We start from the raw sequence: 15,997 nt of genomic DNA, 5'->3' as shown, positions 1-15,997 counted from the left end.
GTTCGCGTACTTTGGTTCGCTTGTGATATTATAGTTATTTTGTTTTATGAGCTGTCCTTATAAACCACGTAGGATCTTTTTCTAGTTGGCCTGTAGGCACATGCCAACTGGGTACGCAAAGGCTTCACCTCATAGTCATTTTTGTGTATAATTTGCATTTTGTATGCATGCCCCTAGTTGACAATATGACGTGTCACAAGACGTGTTAACAGGTTTCGCTTTCATTCACATATTCTAGCCCACAGATACAGCCTATTATGTATCCATATTTCTATAAATGAGCATAAAATTCACAGCTAAGGTATACTGCCTTACATTTTTTTAGATTTCGGCACTGTCCTTATTCAACAAATCATTATTCCGACGTATGTGTATATATATATGCATATTGTCAGTTCCATCTGACCGCCACCAACCCTATCAGCGCTTTTATATCTCGTTTGTCTTGCGGTCTGCGGCTGATAAAGAATTGAGAGTACGCAACAGCATGTAGCGCCGCAGGAGAAAAGCCTTTTCTAGCGCGAGTACGTATTTCCTCGGCTTAAAGTGCTGTTGCTCTTTAGAGTGGAAATCAGGCCCGAACAACAGTGACGTTGCACAAGAGCAATGCGTGACCAGCCTACGTGAATACTTTAGTGCGCGATCTGCGTCTGAATAGAGCGCGAGTTGGAGGCCATCCAACGAGGTTCTAGAACAGACGTACTTCGGTGGTGTCAGAAGCAGCAGCGTATGAGCAAGGTGATTGCAAGTTTGCATTGTCGGTAGTGGCCGTATCAAAAGGGCCTGCAGACAGCAAATATCGTTTGGCAGGAGTTTGGTGTTTCGGATTTGCTCCGCTCGACTCAGTTAGTGGCCCGCCGCCACGGGCTAAATTGAGTCTTCGTGTTCTCGGCGGTGGCAAGTTTGTGTCGGCCTGTCCGAGGGGAAGGGTCTCCAGGAAAGCGGCGGCTTCGGCCGCTGGCTTCGGCTTATTGCGCTGCCACGACCCTCACGTCGCGTCGTCGAGACCCAACTCGACTTGCTCGGCTCAACGACAACAAAGACAACCAGAGCGCGCTGTAGTCTAACCTGGTCCTTTTTCGTTGTTGGCATTCTCAAGCAGGTAGCAAAAGGCAGTGCGTGTGCCTTGCTGCGCCGTGCTGTGCTGTTCTGTGTTGTGCTGTGGTAGGAACAGGATCATCATTCGTGTGCTGGAAGTAACGGTGCTGCTGTGGTGACCAGCCGTAGTGGCTGCAATAGTAGCAGCAGCTGCTGTGAAAAAAGCAGTATTTGCTACTGCTGCAAGTCTTGGCGTTTGTTCCAGTGGGTATTCTATTCTACTGTGATACGTTCCACTCGTCTTGTTTGCTGGAGGCAAGATGGCTGCCGCCTAACCTCCGCCACTGAGTGATCCTGGCCCACAGCAGCCGCGACGTTAGCAGCGGCCGAACGGCAGCAGCAAAGCCGTAACCGAACGAGTCGGGTCTTCTGCTGCCTTCAATAGAGAAACACTACTGAAGTATTGGCGGCGGCGGCGGCGGCGGCAGCAGCAGCCGCAGCAGCAGGGAACAAACAGTCGTGATTACTGCAGCAGCGGCTGCAATAACAGCATCAGAGCCGATAAAGTGCCAGAAAGAGCAGCAGCAATGGCTAAGTCGTTGTGCTGGTGGTAATGCTCGTAGTAGCCAACTGGATGAAAAAGGTTCTGCCTACTTTCTTCCGAACAGCTTTTTCCTTGTAGCATTCTCCATCTAACCATCTATAATCTTCCTATCTGCCCAGTTCATTCTTACCACGACTACCAAAGCAGTCGCGACTACAAACATTACAATCAGCAGCACTTCTGACAACAAGACTACAACTACAGATACTGATGATCTCTAATGGCGTTCATATGAGTATGCATCGGAGCGGTCATTTGGCATTCTTTTGACTTCAACGCAGACCGCTTTCCGCTTCCTCGCAGTCTCGCTCTGTCTGTTCATCATAAGTCATAGACTACTTCCAGTCCGCTTCTCCTGCGACCTTCTCTTCCTCTACTCCTTTCCGCTCATCCTACTCCTTCTCTCTCTACAGTTCTTCCGCTGTTGTTGCTGCTGCTGCTGCTAATTTTGTTGTCGTCGTTCTGTTCTTCTGTAAACTGGTCTATTTTTTTGCGTCATCACTGGCTGCATGTCTTCTGCTGCTGCTGCTGCTGCTGCTGTGGGCGAATAGATAGGGCCAAGTCGTATCCGGGGCAACGGCTGGACGTACCTTTCAATATTCGAGCCAGTATCGCTGCCGCCATCGACAACAGCAGCAGTCGTGGCATCAGCCTGGTTGCGTCCTGGACAGATCGCTATATCGATGGTGCTGCACCAAAAGGGTGTTCGGCATCCAGAAGAACGACAAGATTCTACTGGGTTAAAGTGTGACTGTGAGGAGAAGCTGTTTGAGTGCCCCAGTGTGAAAGACAAGAACGCGAAGTGCGAACTAAATCAGTACGCGCCAGGTGACAGAGAATGACCCCCTGGCTCGCTGAAACAGAACGTGTTCCCGATCAACAGATGCGTATCTATCTTCAGCATCTACTAACGCTCCTTTATCTATGATATTACAGAATCGTCATATAATGCAAATGTGACATGTGTCGTAAGTCCAATGCTTAATGCAGCACGCTAAAAATTCTAAGTTTAAAGGAACAAAATATTGCTTAGCAGGCGCTTGCTATATACAATTGAGATATTCACACGGGCGGATAGGATCCTTGAAGGATCCACACTGTGACCATTGAGATAACACAAGCAGATGGCGTCTTTCGGCAACTCGTTCGTACTGCACCATACTCGAGTAATGGAAAGTTCTGCTGGACGAAGCGATACACGCCTTGCCTTTTACCGTCCATCATGAATTCGTCGTATTCACTCTAATCACAACAGCTCTGGCTGGCTCAAGACGCCCCTGGAAAACTTTTATATTCATGATTTCCAGCCGTAAGCAGTACATCATGGACATCTTGGAAATCTCGAATATGAACATACGCTAAACAACACGATTTTCTTCCATCTGCTTTTTGTGTCACGGTGCGCAATCGACTTTTTACGAATCGTTTACCCGTATTTCTGATCAATTCTCGTAAACATGGCTTACTTTTACATTAAACCCAACAAGCTATTATCGAGGATGCTGGTGCTGACAGATTTCAGCAAAAAAAGTCAGAACATGTTATTATGGGTGATTGTTAAAAAACCAATGGAAAACGCCGCACTGCTATTTACATTATAAGGTAATAGATTACTTGTTTTCCTAAAACCTGTTTAAGCTAATATTGTTGTGGTAAAACGTCAATTCTCACAGGTAAAACTTTTCACTTCTGTATAAGTGACTGCAAAAGTTATTTTAGCGTCTTTGAAGAGTATGAAACGTAACATATAGTTTCGTCTGTTTATGTTCTAATGATAAAGAAAATTCGGGCCACAGCTGACACTGATAACGCTAGTCCAAGAATTCTCTTAGAGGAAACCTTACTCTTTGTTTTTGTACGCGTGATCTGGTTCCTCTGAGCCCAGACTAAAAATTTGACGCAAATGATAATTATGCGCCAAAAATAACAACTTTTTACCTTATTTTACGTTCTAATTATCAAAGCCTATTTGTCGCTACCGGAAACATTTCCCGGAGAATTCCCTGCGACGCCTGTGATTCCAAATTCTAAAGGACAGAAAAGCTTTTAAAAGCCGTTAGCCAGCTCTAGGTACATTTGGAGTAATTCATAATGCAACATAAAATTTAAGTCTTAACAATTTAGGGTGAAATTATTTTCCTCTCAAATCTTCAACCTCTTCTCTATGGTTAACAGTGTCACAGGATCGACAAGCAACTATGGAAGTAACAGAAATATAAAGTATTTTAGCTGTAACGTTTCTTTTTTCATAGCGGAAAAACATTGACAGCGACCTTAGATCTTCGCCATTCATGAAAATAATCTATGAAGATAATCCCTTTAATAACAATACTGATGATGATGGAAAAGAAAAGACGTGATTTTTGTTATATTGGCAACCATAACGGCGTACTTAATCGTTGTATAATGAGTTCACTTCATTAGCAGGAACAAGTTCCGCTTCAAAATTCAATCACAATACGCTAAAATAGTTATAAAGTTGGGTATATATTCAAATCATTGTGCGTGTCCTCGAGACAAGTTTTGGTAATCTAATGAGTAGTTTCTAGTCCAGGAAACAAACTTCCCAGCGCGTAAAAATCGTATGTACTAAATAAAGACGGAGCGACTCAGTGTTAAAAAAGGAAAAACATATAGTAAGCTATCTGCAACTGCTCGTTGCATTTAGGTGAAACTGTTATATCTACTTGAATTCACGTAGGCGCGTTCACTTAAGTTAGTCTTCAGTTTCAAACTAAACAAAACAATGGCAGGTAAGTTAACAAAATCGGGCTAGGAAAAAGAAGAAAAAAATAGTCTATTCGTGTGTTAATGTAGATGTTGATGTTGATGATCGTGCTACGTCTCATTCCAGAAAAGAACCATCAACGGGCAGCGACTTAGCGTACAGGCTCTTGCTTAGACCGGTAGTGAATTTCCCGAAAAATTCGGAAATGTAACGCGCTACCCATAGTAAGGGTATGATGTGAAGTAGAACAGGCCCAGTGTGGTAAACTTCGCCGGCCGAGGGTCAACCGAGCCCTTGGAGGAGCAGGCTTTATGGCGAACAGAAGTGTGGGGCGCCTATAGGTGGCGAGCGACCTTGCTGGGGCAATTAGCCCCAACGCTGTTCCACTAACATGAGAAATTACAACGCTGTGGCCAACGCGACGGCCGCTAACCATTGCTTCTGCGCCATGCGTGTCACACAGGCCAGCTGTTTTCTCTTCCGCGTGCTGCTCATCGCAGGTAAGTCACTTGTCGAGGAAACGCATCCCCTTGCGCTTTTGCGATTAATAAGAAAAAGCCAATTGATAACAGAAAGGCGTTGTTTCTTTTTGGAGTAGCTGAAGGATGTACTAATATATAAATATATGACACTAAATAGTTTACAAGATGTACACTATTCTCTAATGGTACCGTACATTTTCGGCGCAGTTTCACTATTATGTGTTCGTAATGTAATTTCTATATCATTACAGGTCGTGACTATCTATGCTAATGTATGAAGCGATGGTTTAGGAAAAGTGCACAGCTCTGTATATTTCTTTTTTACAAAATGAGGTTGCAATCGGGAATGTTAAGCATGATTTATTCCTCCTATAAATTCTGCCACCATACCGGTGAGCTTCGCGAGCCGTTTTCTCGTCTCGAGACCCACGATAAGAGCGTTAATTTTGACAAATTTCGCAGCTAACAGAAACACCAGGTTATATTTTGCATAGAGTCTATAATATTTTATTTGTTTAAAGGTGCTTTAAAAATAATTGCACAGTCAACCCTAGGCAAATATTTGTCAGAAGTTTCCAGCAGTATTTTTTTCACGTAACATCTGTTATAACTGCACAACATTCCTTATGGCATTTGTCCTGACTCATATACGTTTGTTTAGGCGGATGCCAGTACACAAAAGCAAGCCGATTTTGCCTGTTTCAGACCATGTGCCTACATTTACTGAGAGCTAAATTTGTTAGAACTTCTACGTAAAGAGAGGATCTTGTTACAATTAGTTCTTTCTTCCAAGGTGAAGCAGATGATGGACTTGCCATGTAAGCCGTCGCTATTGCCAATATAACTCTTTCAAAATGCATGAAGTCATGCACGTTCGTGAAGTTTACGTTTACATATGTCTTTCGTGAATCAAGGTAGACAACAAGGTAGTTTCGCTCTTAGAGGTAGACAACTCTACCTGCGAATTATTTTTGAACTAGTCATGTGTTTTTCTAAGGAAGCTAGCATTAGAAAAGTACAGAAGATAGCCAAAAATACCGCAGCTAGGCATACTTCGTCACAAATAAGCACCATTCGCGTGATAGCGCACCAACAACGTGTTTACCCTTTAAACTCCGGCAAATACTTCGGAGTGACCGGTCCTCTGAAGTAACGCTAAACATCAATATCAGACGAAACATGTGTATAAACACTATCATTATCACTTTCGTTCTCCTAAAATATCAGACCAACCGTTCTTGCAAGAAGTAATTGATCATCCAATAGATCTTAGATGCCATTGAATTCTTTGCTCTTGCCTGCTTCAATGCGAGTAATTAATCAATTGCATGCTCCGTAAACCTAGTGCTCTTCTGCGTTTGATGACTCTCGCGTCCTATGGTGTTGTTCTTCAAACGTAATGTTTATTCTGAAAATTCGACTAGCACTTCTTTCTTTCGCATATTGGGCCTTTCCAAACGTTTACTGTCCCAAGTACCTGCTATGGAGCAGTCCTTTTATAGGCTGAAGGCCATCTGAGCACGCCCATGTCTTCTAAAAGGCTAACTTTCTTGTGCGTTCCTTTTTCAAGCTAGCTTAGCCCTTCTGGTCGCTATCAAGGGTCTTTCACGGCAAAGCGTCGCACCTCATGCACGGCACCTGCCCCTCCTACCTGTTAGCTTACCGGCTTTGAACCTGTTATGCCCTAGTATTTTCTAGTTTTAAATTCCCCTAGTCTGAATGGTCAGACTTATTGATACAGTTTACATAAAAGCCCATTGTATTTTCAGTATATATATAATCCTATAATATATATATATATATATATGTATATTATAAGATTATAAAAAAATCAATGAATCTACATATATTACATACTACACAAAATTCTCTTGACACTTTTTGTGCTCGGATTCGCTAGTCGTTCGGAATTGGCGGCCTTCAGAGCGCCCTTCAATGAATGTATTGCCAGTTTCCGTTGACGATTGTTATATCTTAATTATTATTAAAAATTAAATGTTTCTGTGAAAAATGCTAGCACTACCATATCTCAACATGGTACCATAATGAGATAACTAGACTAATCTACGTAGGCTTGAACCGGCAAAAAAGTGCGTTAATAAATTTCAATTAATCGAGATGTTCGAGCTCAAAAATGTCCTGTTCTTAGATTTAAATTCGTTCGTTTGTTGTATATTCAAAGCTGAGTGGGTCATCGTGGACATGTACGTCGCTGCTTTTCCGCCAGGTTATTGTTTGTTATATTTCTTGGTCATATACCCGAGTGCTCCTCGAATAGCCCAGTTAGGGAATTATTGTTATGCAAGAGAGAAATTCTGATTATTCAATAGTTTGCTGAGTTCAAGCTACGGTTAAGTATAATGGCTTAATGTGCTAGGGAGCGCAACGACCAAACGTCGGCCACGCCGTCCCTTATAGGCTCGGGTCGGTTAAGTGACGAATGTAAACGCGAGTCATTCTGAGTTGAAAGGACGCAAACCCAGAAGACAGATCCGAACTTTTCCACTTTGACCATATTCGTGCCTTTGCACTTCGTTCAAAATAATTTTTTACTGTTTTCTTTTTTTGCGACTTTACGAACGCCGCCTCTGGCCTCCAGCTCTTGCGCCCGGCCTCATCTGCCCGCATCTACCTTTTCTGCGCTGCACTTTCGAACAGCTTTTTGTATGCTTGTATATATAGCCTATTGGTAAATTTACAATGTCAAGACGAAGTAAGTCTACTCTGTCGCCTATGCTACACTTCGATGCGTTTCAGTCTACATCTAGGTGTTCATCAGCATCGTATAGCTCGTGCTTAGAAAAATACGACATGGTTGTAATGACCTCTCTGAGGTGTGGGACCCGCAAAGTTATTTTTGGAAGTTGTAGTCTACCAAACTCGTTCACTCGAAATGTGTGCGTTTTCAGCTTTATTTTATGTTTTGTGCCTTTTTCAGCGGTAATACTGAGTAGCTCAGTTTGCCACCAGGGAGTCGTCTTCGCGGAGGAAGAGTGCATTAGTGAGTATTATGCCTGCTGCTATCTTAGCTTTCTAATCCATGTTCCGTATGTCATCCTTCGAAATTATATTGGCATCGACGAGATACGAAAGTAACTAAACGCGTGTATACTTGCTGAATATGTCTATTACAGATAAAGGAATTTTATGTTACACTTGTGATTCGACTCAGGATCCGAAGTGCTCCGATCCTTGGAACTATACAGACATATATGACATCGGAATACCTATTGAAACCTGTATGGGGTACGTGCAAGCTTTCTAACGAATGGCTGATAAATGACTTTTATTAGCATTACAAGGCCTATCTTTATTATTCTGTTTCTCTTTATTTCATACGTAGAGGAAAGTTGATACAAGTAAACATGCAGCTGTACAGCTTCATCAACCGGAAGTAAGTCTATGGTACCTTCTGCTAATTGCAAACTCAGGCTTTATCCAACTTCCGCGTGAAATAGTTCTCCAGTTCGAACTGCTGCCTTCGATTGTTGAGTCTGTTCTGCCTTTATTATGTGTTCTGTGCCCATTTACATCATTTATAGGTGCTGTGTAAAAATTGTCACGTACAATACGACGAGTGGTAGCGGCGGTCCGGGTGGGCGTCCACAGCGACTAACCAATGTTAAGCGAACATGTACTACGACGCTACAGATCAATCTGTTTCTCGTCGATCACGTCTGCATGCATGAGAGCGACGGCAATGGCCACATGTGCTTCTGTGAAAGTGACATGTGTAACGCGGCTCCACCCTCAACGCCACTTCTACTCGGTTTTCGTCCAGGCCAACCTTACGGTGGCAACAACGGCCGCTTCCAAAGTTTCCTACAAATAGTCATTACCTGTTTGATGGTGCTAAGGTTGCACGCCCGCCTCGCTAGTTACTTACTAGGACTTAACAGTACTAATATGGCCCGAAGTCCTGCAAGTACTAGTACTACTGTCGCCATTATTATCGTCAAGATCAAGGCCGCTGAGGCTATCGGAGGTGAAGCAAGGCAGCTCATCCGTCGGACGATACTTGCCTCGTCGTCAACAATGTTGCATCTGCAACCACAGCTACCTAACGCGTTGTGCGTAATTACAATACGATGTACACCACCTGCAGATAAAGGCAGTTCTGCTACGACCGACGCAGACTGGGGCAGATTCAGCGTCAAGGCCAACAATGCTGGTAACGTTCAAGAGAGAAACGTAGACGGCAGCTGCATCAACAACATCTACAACAACAATGCTAGCAAGGATATGTTAAAAAGCAGCAGCAGCAGCAGTCGAACTGGAACGTCTGTTTCGCCGACTGTTCGCTGTTTTTTCTGTTCAAGAACTGCAACTTCAGTAGTTAGCTATCAAATGCTATTCGCGTCGCAAAAAATCGCTAATCGCGCACCTTCTAAGGGCCGTTTGGGCCTAACCATTAGTGCTTCTCGATTCACAATAGATAGCGCTGGAGCACATTATCCCGTTAGTAACAAAAAGGGGGGTGACGAGAACTATATACATAATGCTAATTATATTAGTAGCACTATTCCTCTTGTTATTGCTTTAGCACAGTTTATTAACAAGGATATTATGACTGGGACTCATGCGAATCGTGCAGCTCAATTGACAATAAGGTCAGCAGCAAATTGTGTATTTTGCCAAAGAGGCTTCGCCGTATGCGGCCACGGTGTTGGCAGAGGCCTTCATCGTGACCAAAGCAAAGGTGGCTGGCGGAGGTTGCCGTCAGAAGAGCTCAGGCGGGACTTCCGTAAAGCATTTCGAATCAGTATCGGACAAATGATCAGTAGGAGAAAAGGCGAATTTGCTGAAAAAATAAGTTCCTTATTCAAGGGCGATAACTTACAGGTATCTAATGAGAACTGGAAAATGTATTTACTTCAAATAAGTTTCGACAAGAATCGCTTCAGAACAGTTATTACTGTTGCTGTAGTTGCTCAAATAAGTTACAGACGTGAAGAAAAAACCAGGCCAATCATAGCATCGGTAATAGGAGGGTAAGAACGGCTGACGCTCAAAAGCATGGTAGCACAAGAAGCTGCTGTAATGAACAGGACATCTCACTGTCACAGCCACTATGTCAGCGTCAATAATACCAAGCGCACAAACGAGCCGGATCTAAGAAGCAACGGCGTATGTCAGCCATCAATGGCGTTAGAGATGAAGACTCTTTGTCGACAGCGACTACCCTCCTTCCCCCGCCCGCCCGCCCGCCGCCCCAACCCACGACACCACGTCCAGTACAGCACTCAGCAGCATCCATCACATCAGGGCGTTTCCTGCGGGGTAGGTGACAGTGGTGGCGGTAATAATACCCTTCTTATTACGAACTATCGTGAAGATAGGCATACGCCGTTAAGCGTTGTCGTACCTGGCTCATTATGAAAGCCTCATCCCGAAACCCGGCAGCCTTCGCTCGACAACGTTCATGGTTGTGCTGTACAAACACGGAAGCTATCGCCGTCATCATCGTTACCATCATCGCCGTTGTTATTATTATTATTATTATTATGAAAAATTTCAACTGCAACAATGTTAGTATGCGTGGGATTATCGCTAAGACCGTTGCTATCTGTAGCATTATGTTCATCTTCCTTGGCCAAATCTCACTTAATAGAAAACTGCTTTCCACCACCTGCCTTTACTACAGCCACAACAGATAACGACTGCTTCTATTATAATAATAATATTTAACATAGTTTAGCTTCTAGGACAACTAGAATTGAAGAAGTGTAAGTCGCTGGTAAGACGATTGCCATAAATACAGTAAATGGAACGGTTAAAATTATAGCCAGCGATATTGATGATACGAACCCGAGCCATGGTTGTTACAACATATGATAAAGGCAATATGCATTCTTCTTGCTACCCATGAAACATTTACGATTGATACAAGGGCCATTATTGTTGCGGGCGAACTAGCGAGAGGATCAACAGAAACAGGGCACTAGTGAAACAGCTACCGTCAGATATGACCGCGGGAATCACCAGCGGACCAGCAAATTGAATGCTTAGTACATGAATTAGCGATATCCATCATCACTAATTCATGTACTGTTCATTCAACGCTGCGACGACAATGGACCGGGCGCGTCCAACGGCGATGACGCTACCTATTAACCCAGGTCCTGCCCCCTGAAGATCCTAGAAAAGCGGGAACAGTGAATACTATAACAGGCAATACGAGGTGCGCATGCTCAAACGTCTTCTGATGCTGACGTTCGTTATTATCGATATTTATGTGTAGCAAGTAGAAAGCTGTTGTTCGAATCGAAGATTTTGTGAGCGGTACCCGTCAGAACCAGCAATCACTGACGGAATCTATTACTGATGAAGAGTCTATAGCACTGACACACACGTCCACCCACACAAAAAACAGCCGATACATAGACTAACCTATAACCGTACGAAGATTAATAGAACTACGGAGAACGAAATATCTGTTAGGGCTCCACTCTTCGCATTGACTGCAAATGAGCAATGACGAAGTGCATGATTGCATGAGATGTCGATGAACCACCAAATCGATTGGATGTCAAGTTCAGACGTTGAATAACACTCCTAGTTCTATGAGTTGTACCAATGCTGGTTGACGTTTCCTTTATTATCACTCCTGCGGATGTGTTTGTATGATAACGGTCAAGTGACAAATAACCGTAGCGGCGGATGAGCTGAAACTCCCAACGGAAACAGGGAAAACCTGCAAGGGATCCAAAAAGATCCGAATCACGGCTGTGTGTGTGTGTGTGTGTGCGCCCCGCTCTGCGTACGTATGGCGGTAATGATGACGTTGATAAGCACTCGAATTCTAATAATTACCGTTATGATAATATTATTTTTTTATCAATCACGGCGAAATAATGGTGGTCGTGAGCACGTGGTCGTGCGAATGAGTAGTTTCTAATAAACACGAGGTGTTTGTCGGGCGCCTTAGGATTACTGCTATAGTTATCGACGTCTGCGTAGTAGTCGAGATTATACAGTAATCATAAATGAATATATGTGTTCAACGGAACACTGAGAAAATAAAAAAAAAAATAAACGAAGCTTGACAGATCGAATAAACGTAGTTTCTTTCGGCGCCATGCAATGAAGATGAAGCTATGGCAATCAGCGATGGCACTCTGATCTTCTAGATGGGCTGCTGTAGTTCCCAATCGGAGAAGAGTGGGCAAAAACGATTATTGCCATTACCCCTGCTAGTACTATTACCGTTACTGCCAACAGAGAAATGATGCTGATAGTTACATCGTAATGACGATTGCGTCGTATACAGGTATAACCTGGCGCCTTGTTATATAGACGTTTTATATGCTAGTATATATATGGTGGCCTATAAAGTGTCTGACTGATAAGGTACCACTCCACTCTCGAAGAAAAAAGCAGAAATTGAGATTCACTCTTTATCTATCTAACATTACCTAATCGTACGAACTACGAAGCAAGAAACGTATGATAGTAGCGGTGTTGAAAGCAAACACTGGGGTGTCGCTGCTGCTAATGGTGGTAAATAGGGTGTGACATGATAACTGTATAATGGTGATGTCATTGGACAGCTTCCAATGGACATGATAGGACCGTTCCTGTGATGATTCGAGATCGTGTAAGGGAACAGGCCAGTGAATGAGTTCGTCTGCGATTGTCTATAATTAGCTTAGCCAATTGTTGTTCAGCGTAGTCTGCTGTACCATTACCGTTGTGATAAGAGTAGCACTTGTTTAAATAATAACGTTCATTTTAGGCAGCCATGGCTCAGCCAATCGCATACAAATGTTTATTTATATTTTTTGGTTATTCTATATAGAGTAAACCTATCTATTCCTATTTTAGGCCTGCAGATTGTCTATGAATTAGCCCGACAGTGCTGTGCTCGAAAAACGAAGTTTGTCAATAACGCAACGTGTGTAACTAGGGGGAAGCTTCATAACAACATATAGGGCTAAAAGACACGTCTCATGAAGTGATATGTGTACAGGTACTCCGCTGCAAATTTGCGAAAATATAGTAATCAATATCAATGGTAGAAAAAACGTTAATGCGGTGTTGCATATTGCATTGCTGATGGTTCACCTCACTAATAGGTAGACGATTGTTTTAAGTATAAGGATAAGTGCTGCACCTGGGTTAGGTGCACATTTGGCGATCTTAACATCACTCTGGGGTTCGTCGTCACGGATCGAGAACTGACATAACGAGAACGGTGACCAATGTTGTTTTAGGTACCGCGGGGTCAAGCGTAACTTTCTAATGTCACATCTCACGCTTACGTGACTATGAGTCTTCGACGACAATGTTTAGGTCGAGACTCTAGAAATTGTAATTACCTTCAACGCGAGACATTATTGAGAAGATTTTTCGAAAAGTGCGAATTGTTTTTACTGTCATACGCATTGTCAATAGATTAACCGCGAGTAGTTTCATGGCATTTTGATGGCAGACCTGCAACCCGACACAGATTGCTCATGGCAGATTCTCTTTCATCAGAACGAAGGTTAATGAATTCCAAAAAAGGTGTAAAATTGAGATTTGCTATTAATTAGAGGAATGAAATCCAGAAAGCAGAAAGGTGCCGCTTTGATGACCGGCACTACTCTCCCGTAATGACGTATGATGGTCATACAGCTTCGTATTGGTGCGCAAGGTCAGTGGCTTGTTGATGGCAATCTGCAACCCCGTAGATCTCTCGCTTATTAGTGATGCTGGCTTCTAGTTCAACGGTAATAAGTTACTATCGCTGAAAATGATAATTGTTGGATGAGGAACTTCTTCCTGTGGCGACCTCAAAGCTGTCGAGGCTAACGGATACCCCGAATTAAACTTGCCTAATACGTCCATTTACTCTCTCTCTGGTATCTCTGGCATCTCTGGTACAAATCACTCTCACAACTCGTACACAAATGCTTCATTATATTTAACGCAAATAAATAAATAATAAACAGCGTCCCTTGGCGTTTTCTCTCTCTCCTAAAAATGGTCGTTACAAGGAGCCCACATGCTGTACAGAGGTTATATTCTTTAAGAGTGCACCACAAATGATACCGCCAAAATCTACATATGTTATAACAATGATACCATTGATTTCAGATAGAAATAACCTCTTGTATTGCAGGGCGTTCAATAATAAACTTCAAGTGCAAACCATCACATGATAACACCAAAAGTAATTATTATTGTGTGAAGAAAAGGCTAGTAATTATATGTAGGACGAGAAAAAGGTAACTGATTGTGTACATGTTGTGATCCTGTTGAGGGGCAGCTTGTCTCGATTTAGTGATAGAATATGTAAACTTTTTCAGTTGTGTAGAGTAAGGATTCTCACATATAGTAGACCTGACATTGTCAAGGTCTACCAAGGCTGGAGATTACTATAACCCCGAGCGGAAAGCTGTTGCATTTTTGTGCGAAGGGCTTGTAAAAAAGGTGTACAATAGATGCAATGATAATGTTTCTGAAGCGTTTATTGTACGGGAAACTGCACACAGAGATCAGGACACTGGATAACCCGGCGATATAAGCAGCAGGGAAAAATGTAAATTCATTCAAACATGATTCACAAAAGGTAGACGGAATAAAAGTATGCATGTATCTGTAAAAGCAGGTAGTTCCACGCTGACGAAAACATCAAAAAAAAAAAATGTTCTTTATTACTGCGAGTCAACATAGAAAGGATTATGTCTGCCTCGATGAGCTGAACACGGAAGTTCCCTTTATTTAAATCCACATAACGAATAGACCCATCCTCATGAGGTGCCACCTGCCATACCTGCTCTCTGTACATCTGTACCCAGCTCAACTCGTTGCAGACAGAGGCTCTGCCGGCGGATCGTTCGCTCGTTGGACGCAAATGAAAGAAAAAGCAATGTGTCCTGGTAACACATAGATCGTGCCTACAATTCATATACATACAGCGTCAAGGCCAAGATTATTGAGAGAGAGAGAGAGAGAGAGAGAGAACGATGGCCGTGGCGGCAGTGGTGTTGACACAATGGCCAACGGGTATGACGATGATAATGGTGACGACGATGACGGCGATTATGCGAACGAGATACTGTTTTCCATAATGAATAATCCTGCTTGTGTATTATTACCATTACTGCTATTTTTGCTATTAATAGTTGTAGCCCGATCATTTCTGCTACTAACCTGTGTAAACTCACTAATGATAATGATGATTTTTGGCTGTACACATGAGGTAGGATGCGGTAATGATCAAGTAATCTGCTCAAGTTAGAAAACACAAGAACGAACACCTGTATGATGTTATACACGCAACATTTCTTCATATTGGTGCGTAGAATGGCTATCTTACGACTGTTTAGTATGATCACAATGTTGAATAAGAGATGCTAGTCTACAATCGGCGTACATGACATTAATTGTCTGGATGCACGTACGTGCGCGACACGATATATCCGATTGATAGCTAGCTACGACTAATCCAGTTGAAAAGCTTTTTCGGTTTATTTAATCATCATCTTCATCGTAAGAGTGAAATATTTGTTACAGTTGATAGTAACAGCGTTCGAGAATGACTGCAAGAGCTTAGTTGTGTTCCAGCTCTGCTTAATGAATTAACTTACTATCAAAATAAACATAAATAAGAAATGACTGGCTAATTTATTTCAACTATACTAATAGACATAAGCATAGCGTGATGTAAGCCAGAGGAGAACTGATATTAGTCTTTAGATGTCTAATTATGGCTGCCGGTACACATGAGAAGCCGCTAAGCATGTCATACAATGCTGAGGGAGCGGACTAGGAGGTTCTTTCTGCATAACCAGAGAGCGTCGTGGATACATTATTATTGCTATCATTATTATCATTACAATACAGCAGGACAAGGGAGAGCGTCCTACCTCATAAGAGGACACATCACAGCGATCAGGTTTGCAGATTGGCCATTCAAAGAATGCTTTTTGTAGGACTGCTAAGAGACGGGGAAGCATACGGCATATTGACTTGGTTAAAATAAGCGTAACACACTTTAAAAACACGCAGTATTTGAATGAAATGAATATATTCAGCTAAAATCTGGAGTGAAGTGGCGTAGCACTCCTAGACTTAACAGTATTTAGACGTATGAAGCCGCGTGCAGTCTCTCAGTTCTAAAGTAAACGCTAGAAATAGAAGTAAACTTTGGTGATTAGG

General features: G+C 42.7%; 1 protein-coding gene across 2 annotated transcripts; it reads left to right on the top strand.

Annotated features, from left to right (window-relative positions):
* Positions 1-472: 472 nt before the first annotated feature.
* qvr (glycosylphosphatidylinositol-anchored protein quiver) lies at positions 473-13,789 on the top strand. Of its 2 annotated transcripts, none has more exons than XM_022832857.2 (5): positions 473-3,041; positions 4,497-4,870; positions 7,791-7,853; positions 7,987-8,098; positions 8,395-13,789. In XM_022832857.2, exons 2-5 carry the CDS (start codon positions 4,762-4,764, stop codon positions 9,845-9,847), a joined length of 1,737 nt encoding a protein of 578 aa, XP_022688592.1. In that variant the 5' UTR covers positions 473-3,041; positions 4,497-4,761; the 3' UTR covers positions 9,848-13,789. The 2 variants fall into 2 exon arrangements, with proteins under 2 accessions (XP_022688592.1, XP_022688591.1); XM_022832856.2 differs by having other exon boundaries at positions 473-3,244.
* The last annotated feature ends 2,208 nt before the right edge of the window (positions 13,790-15,997 follow it).

The sequence above is a fragment of the Varroa jacobsoni genome, unplaced genomic scaffold (genome assembly GCF_002532875.2).
Source record: "Varroa jacobsoni isolate VJ856 unplaced genomic scaffold, vjacob_1.0 scaffold_418, whole genome shotgun sequence".
Lineage (NCBI taxonomy): Eukaryota > Metazoa > Arthropoda > Arachnida > Mesostigmata > Varroidae > Varroa > Varroa jacobsoni.
Note: the sequence above shows the minus strand (reverse complement) of the source record. Positions and strands in the feature narration are given on the sequence as shown.

Bases quoted from the DNA above. Each gene is read 5' to 3' on its own strand.
- qvr (XM_022832857.2), top strand. From the start codon at position 4,762: ATGAGAAATTACAACGCTGTGGCCAACGCGACGGCCGCTAACCATTGC. The intron at 4,871-7,790 runs GTAAGTCACTTG...TGCCTTTTTCAG, and splicing joins CCGCGTGCTGCTCATCGCAG to CGGTAATACTGAGTAGCTCA. The intron at 8,099-8,394 runs GTACGTGCAAGC...CATCATTTATAG, and splicing joins CCTATTGAAACCTGTATGGG to GTGCTGTGTAAAAATTGTCA.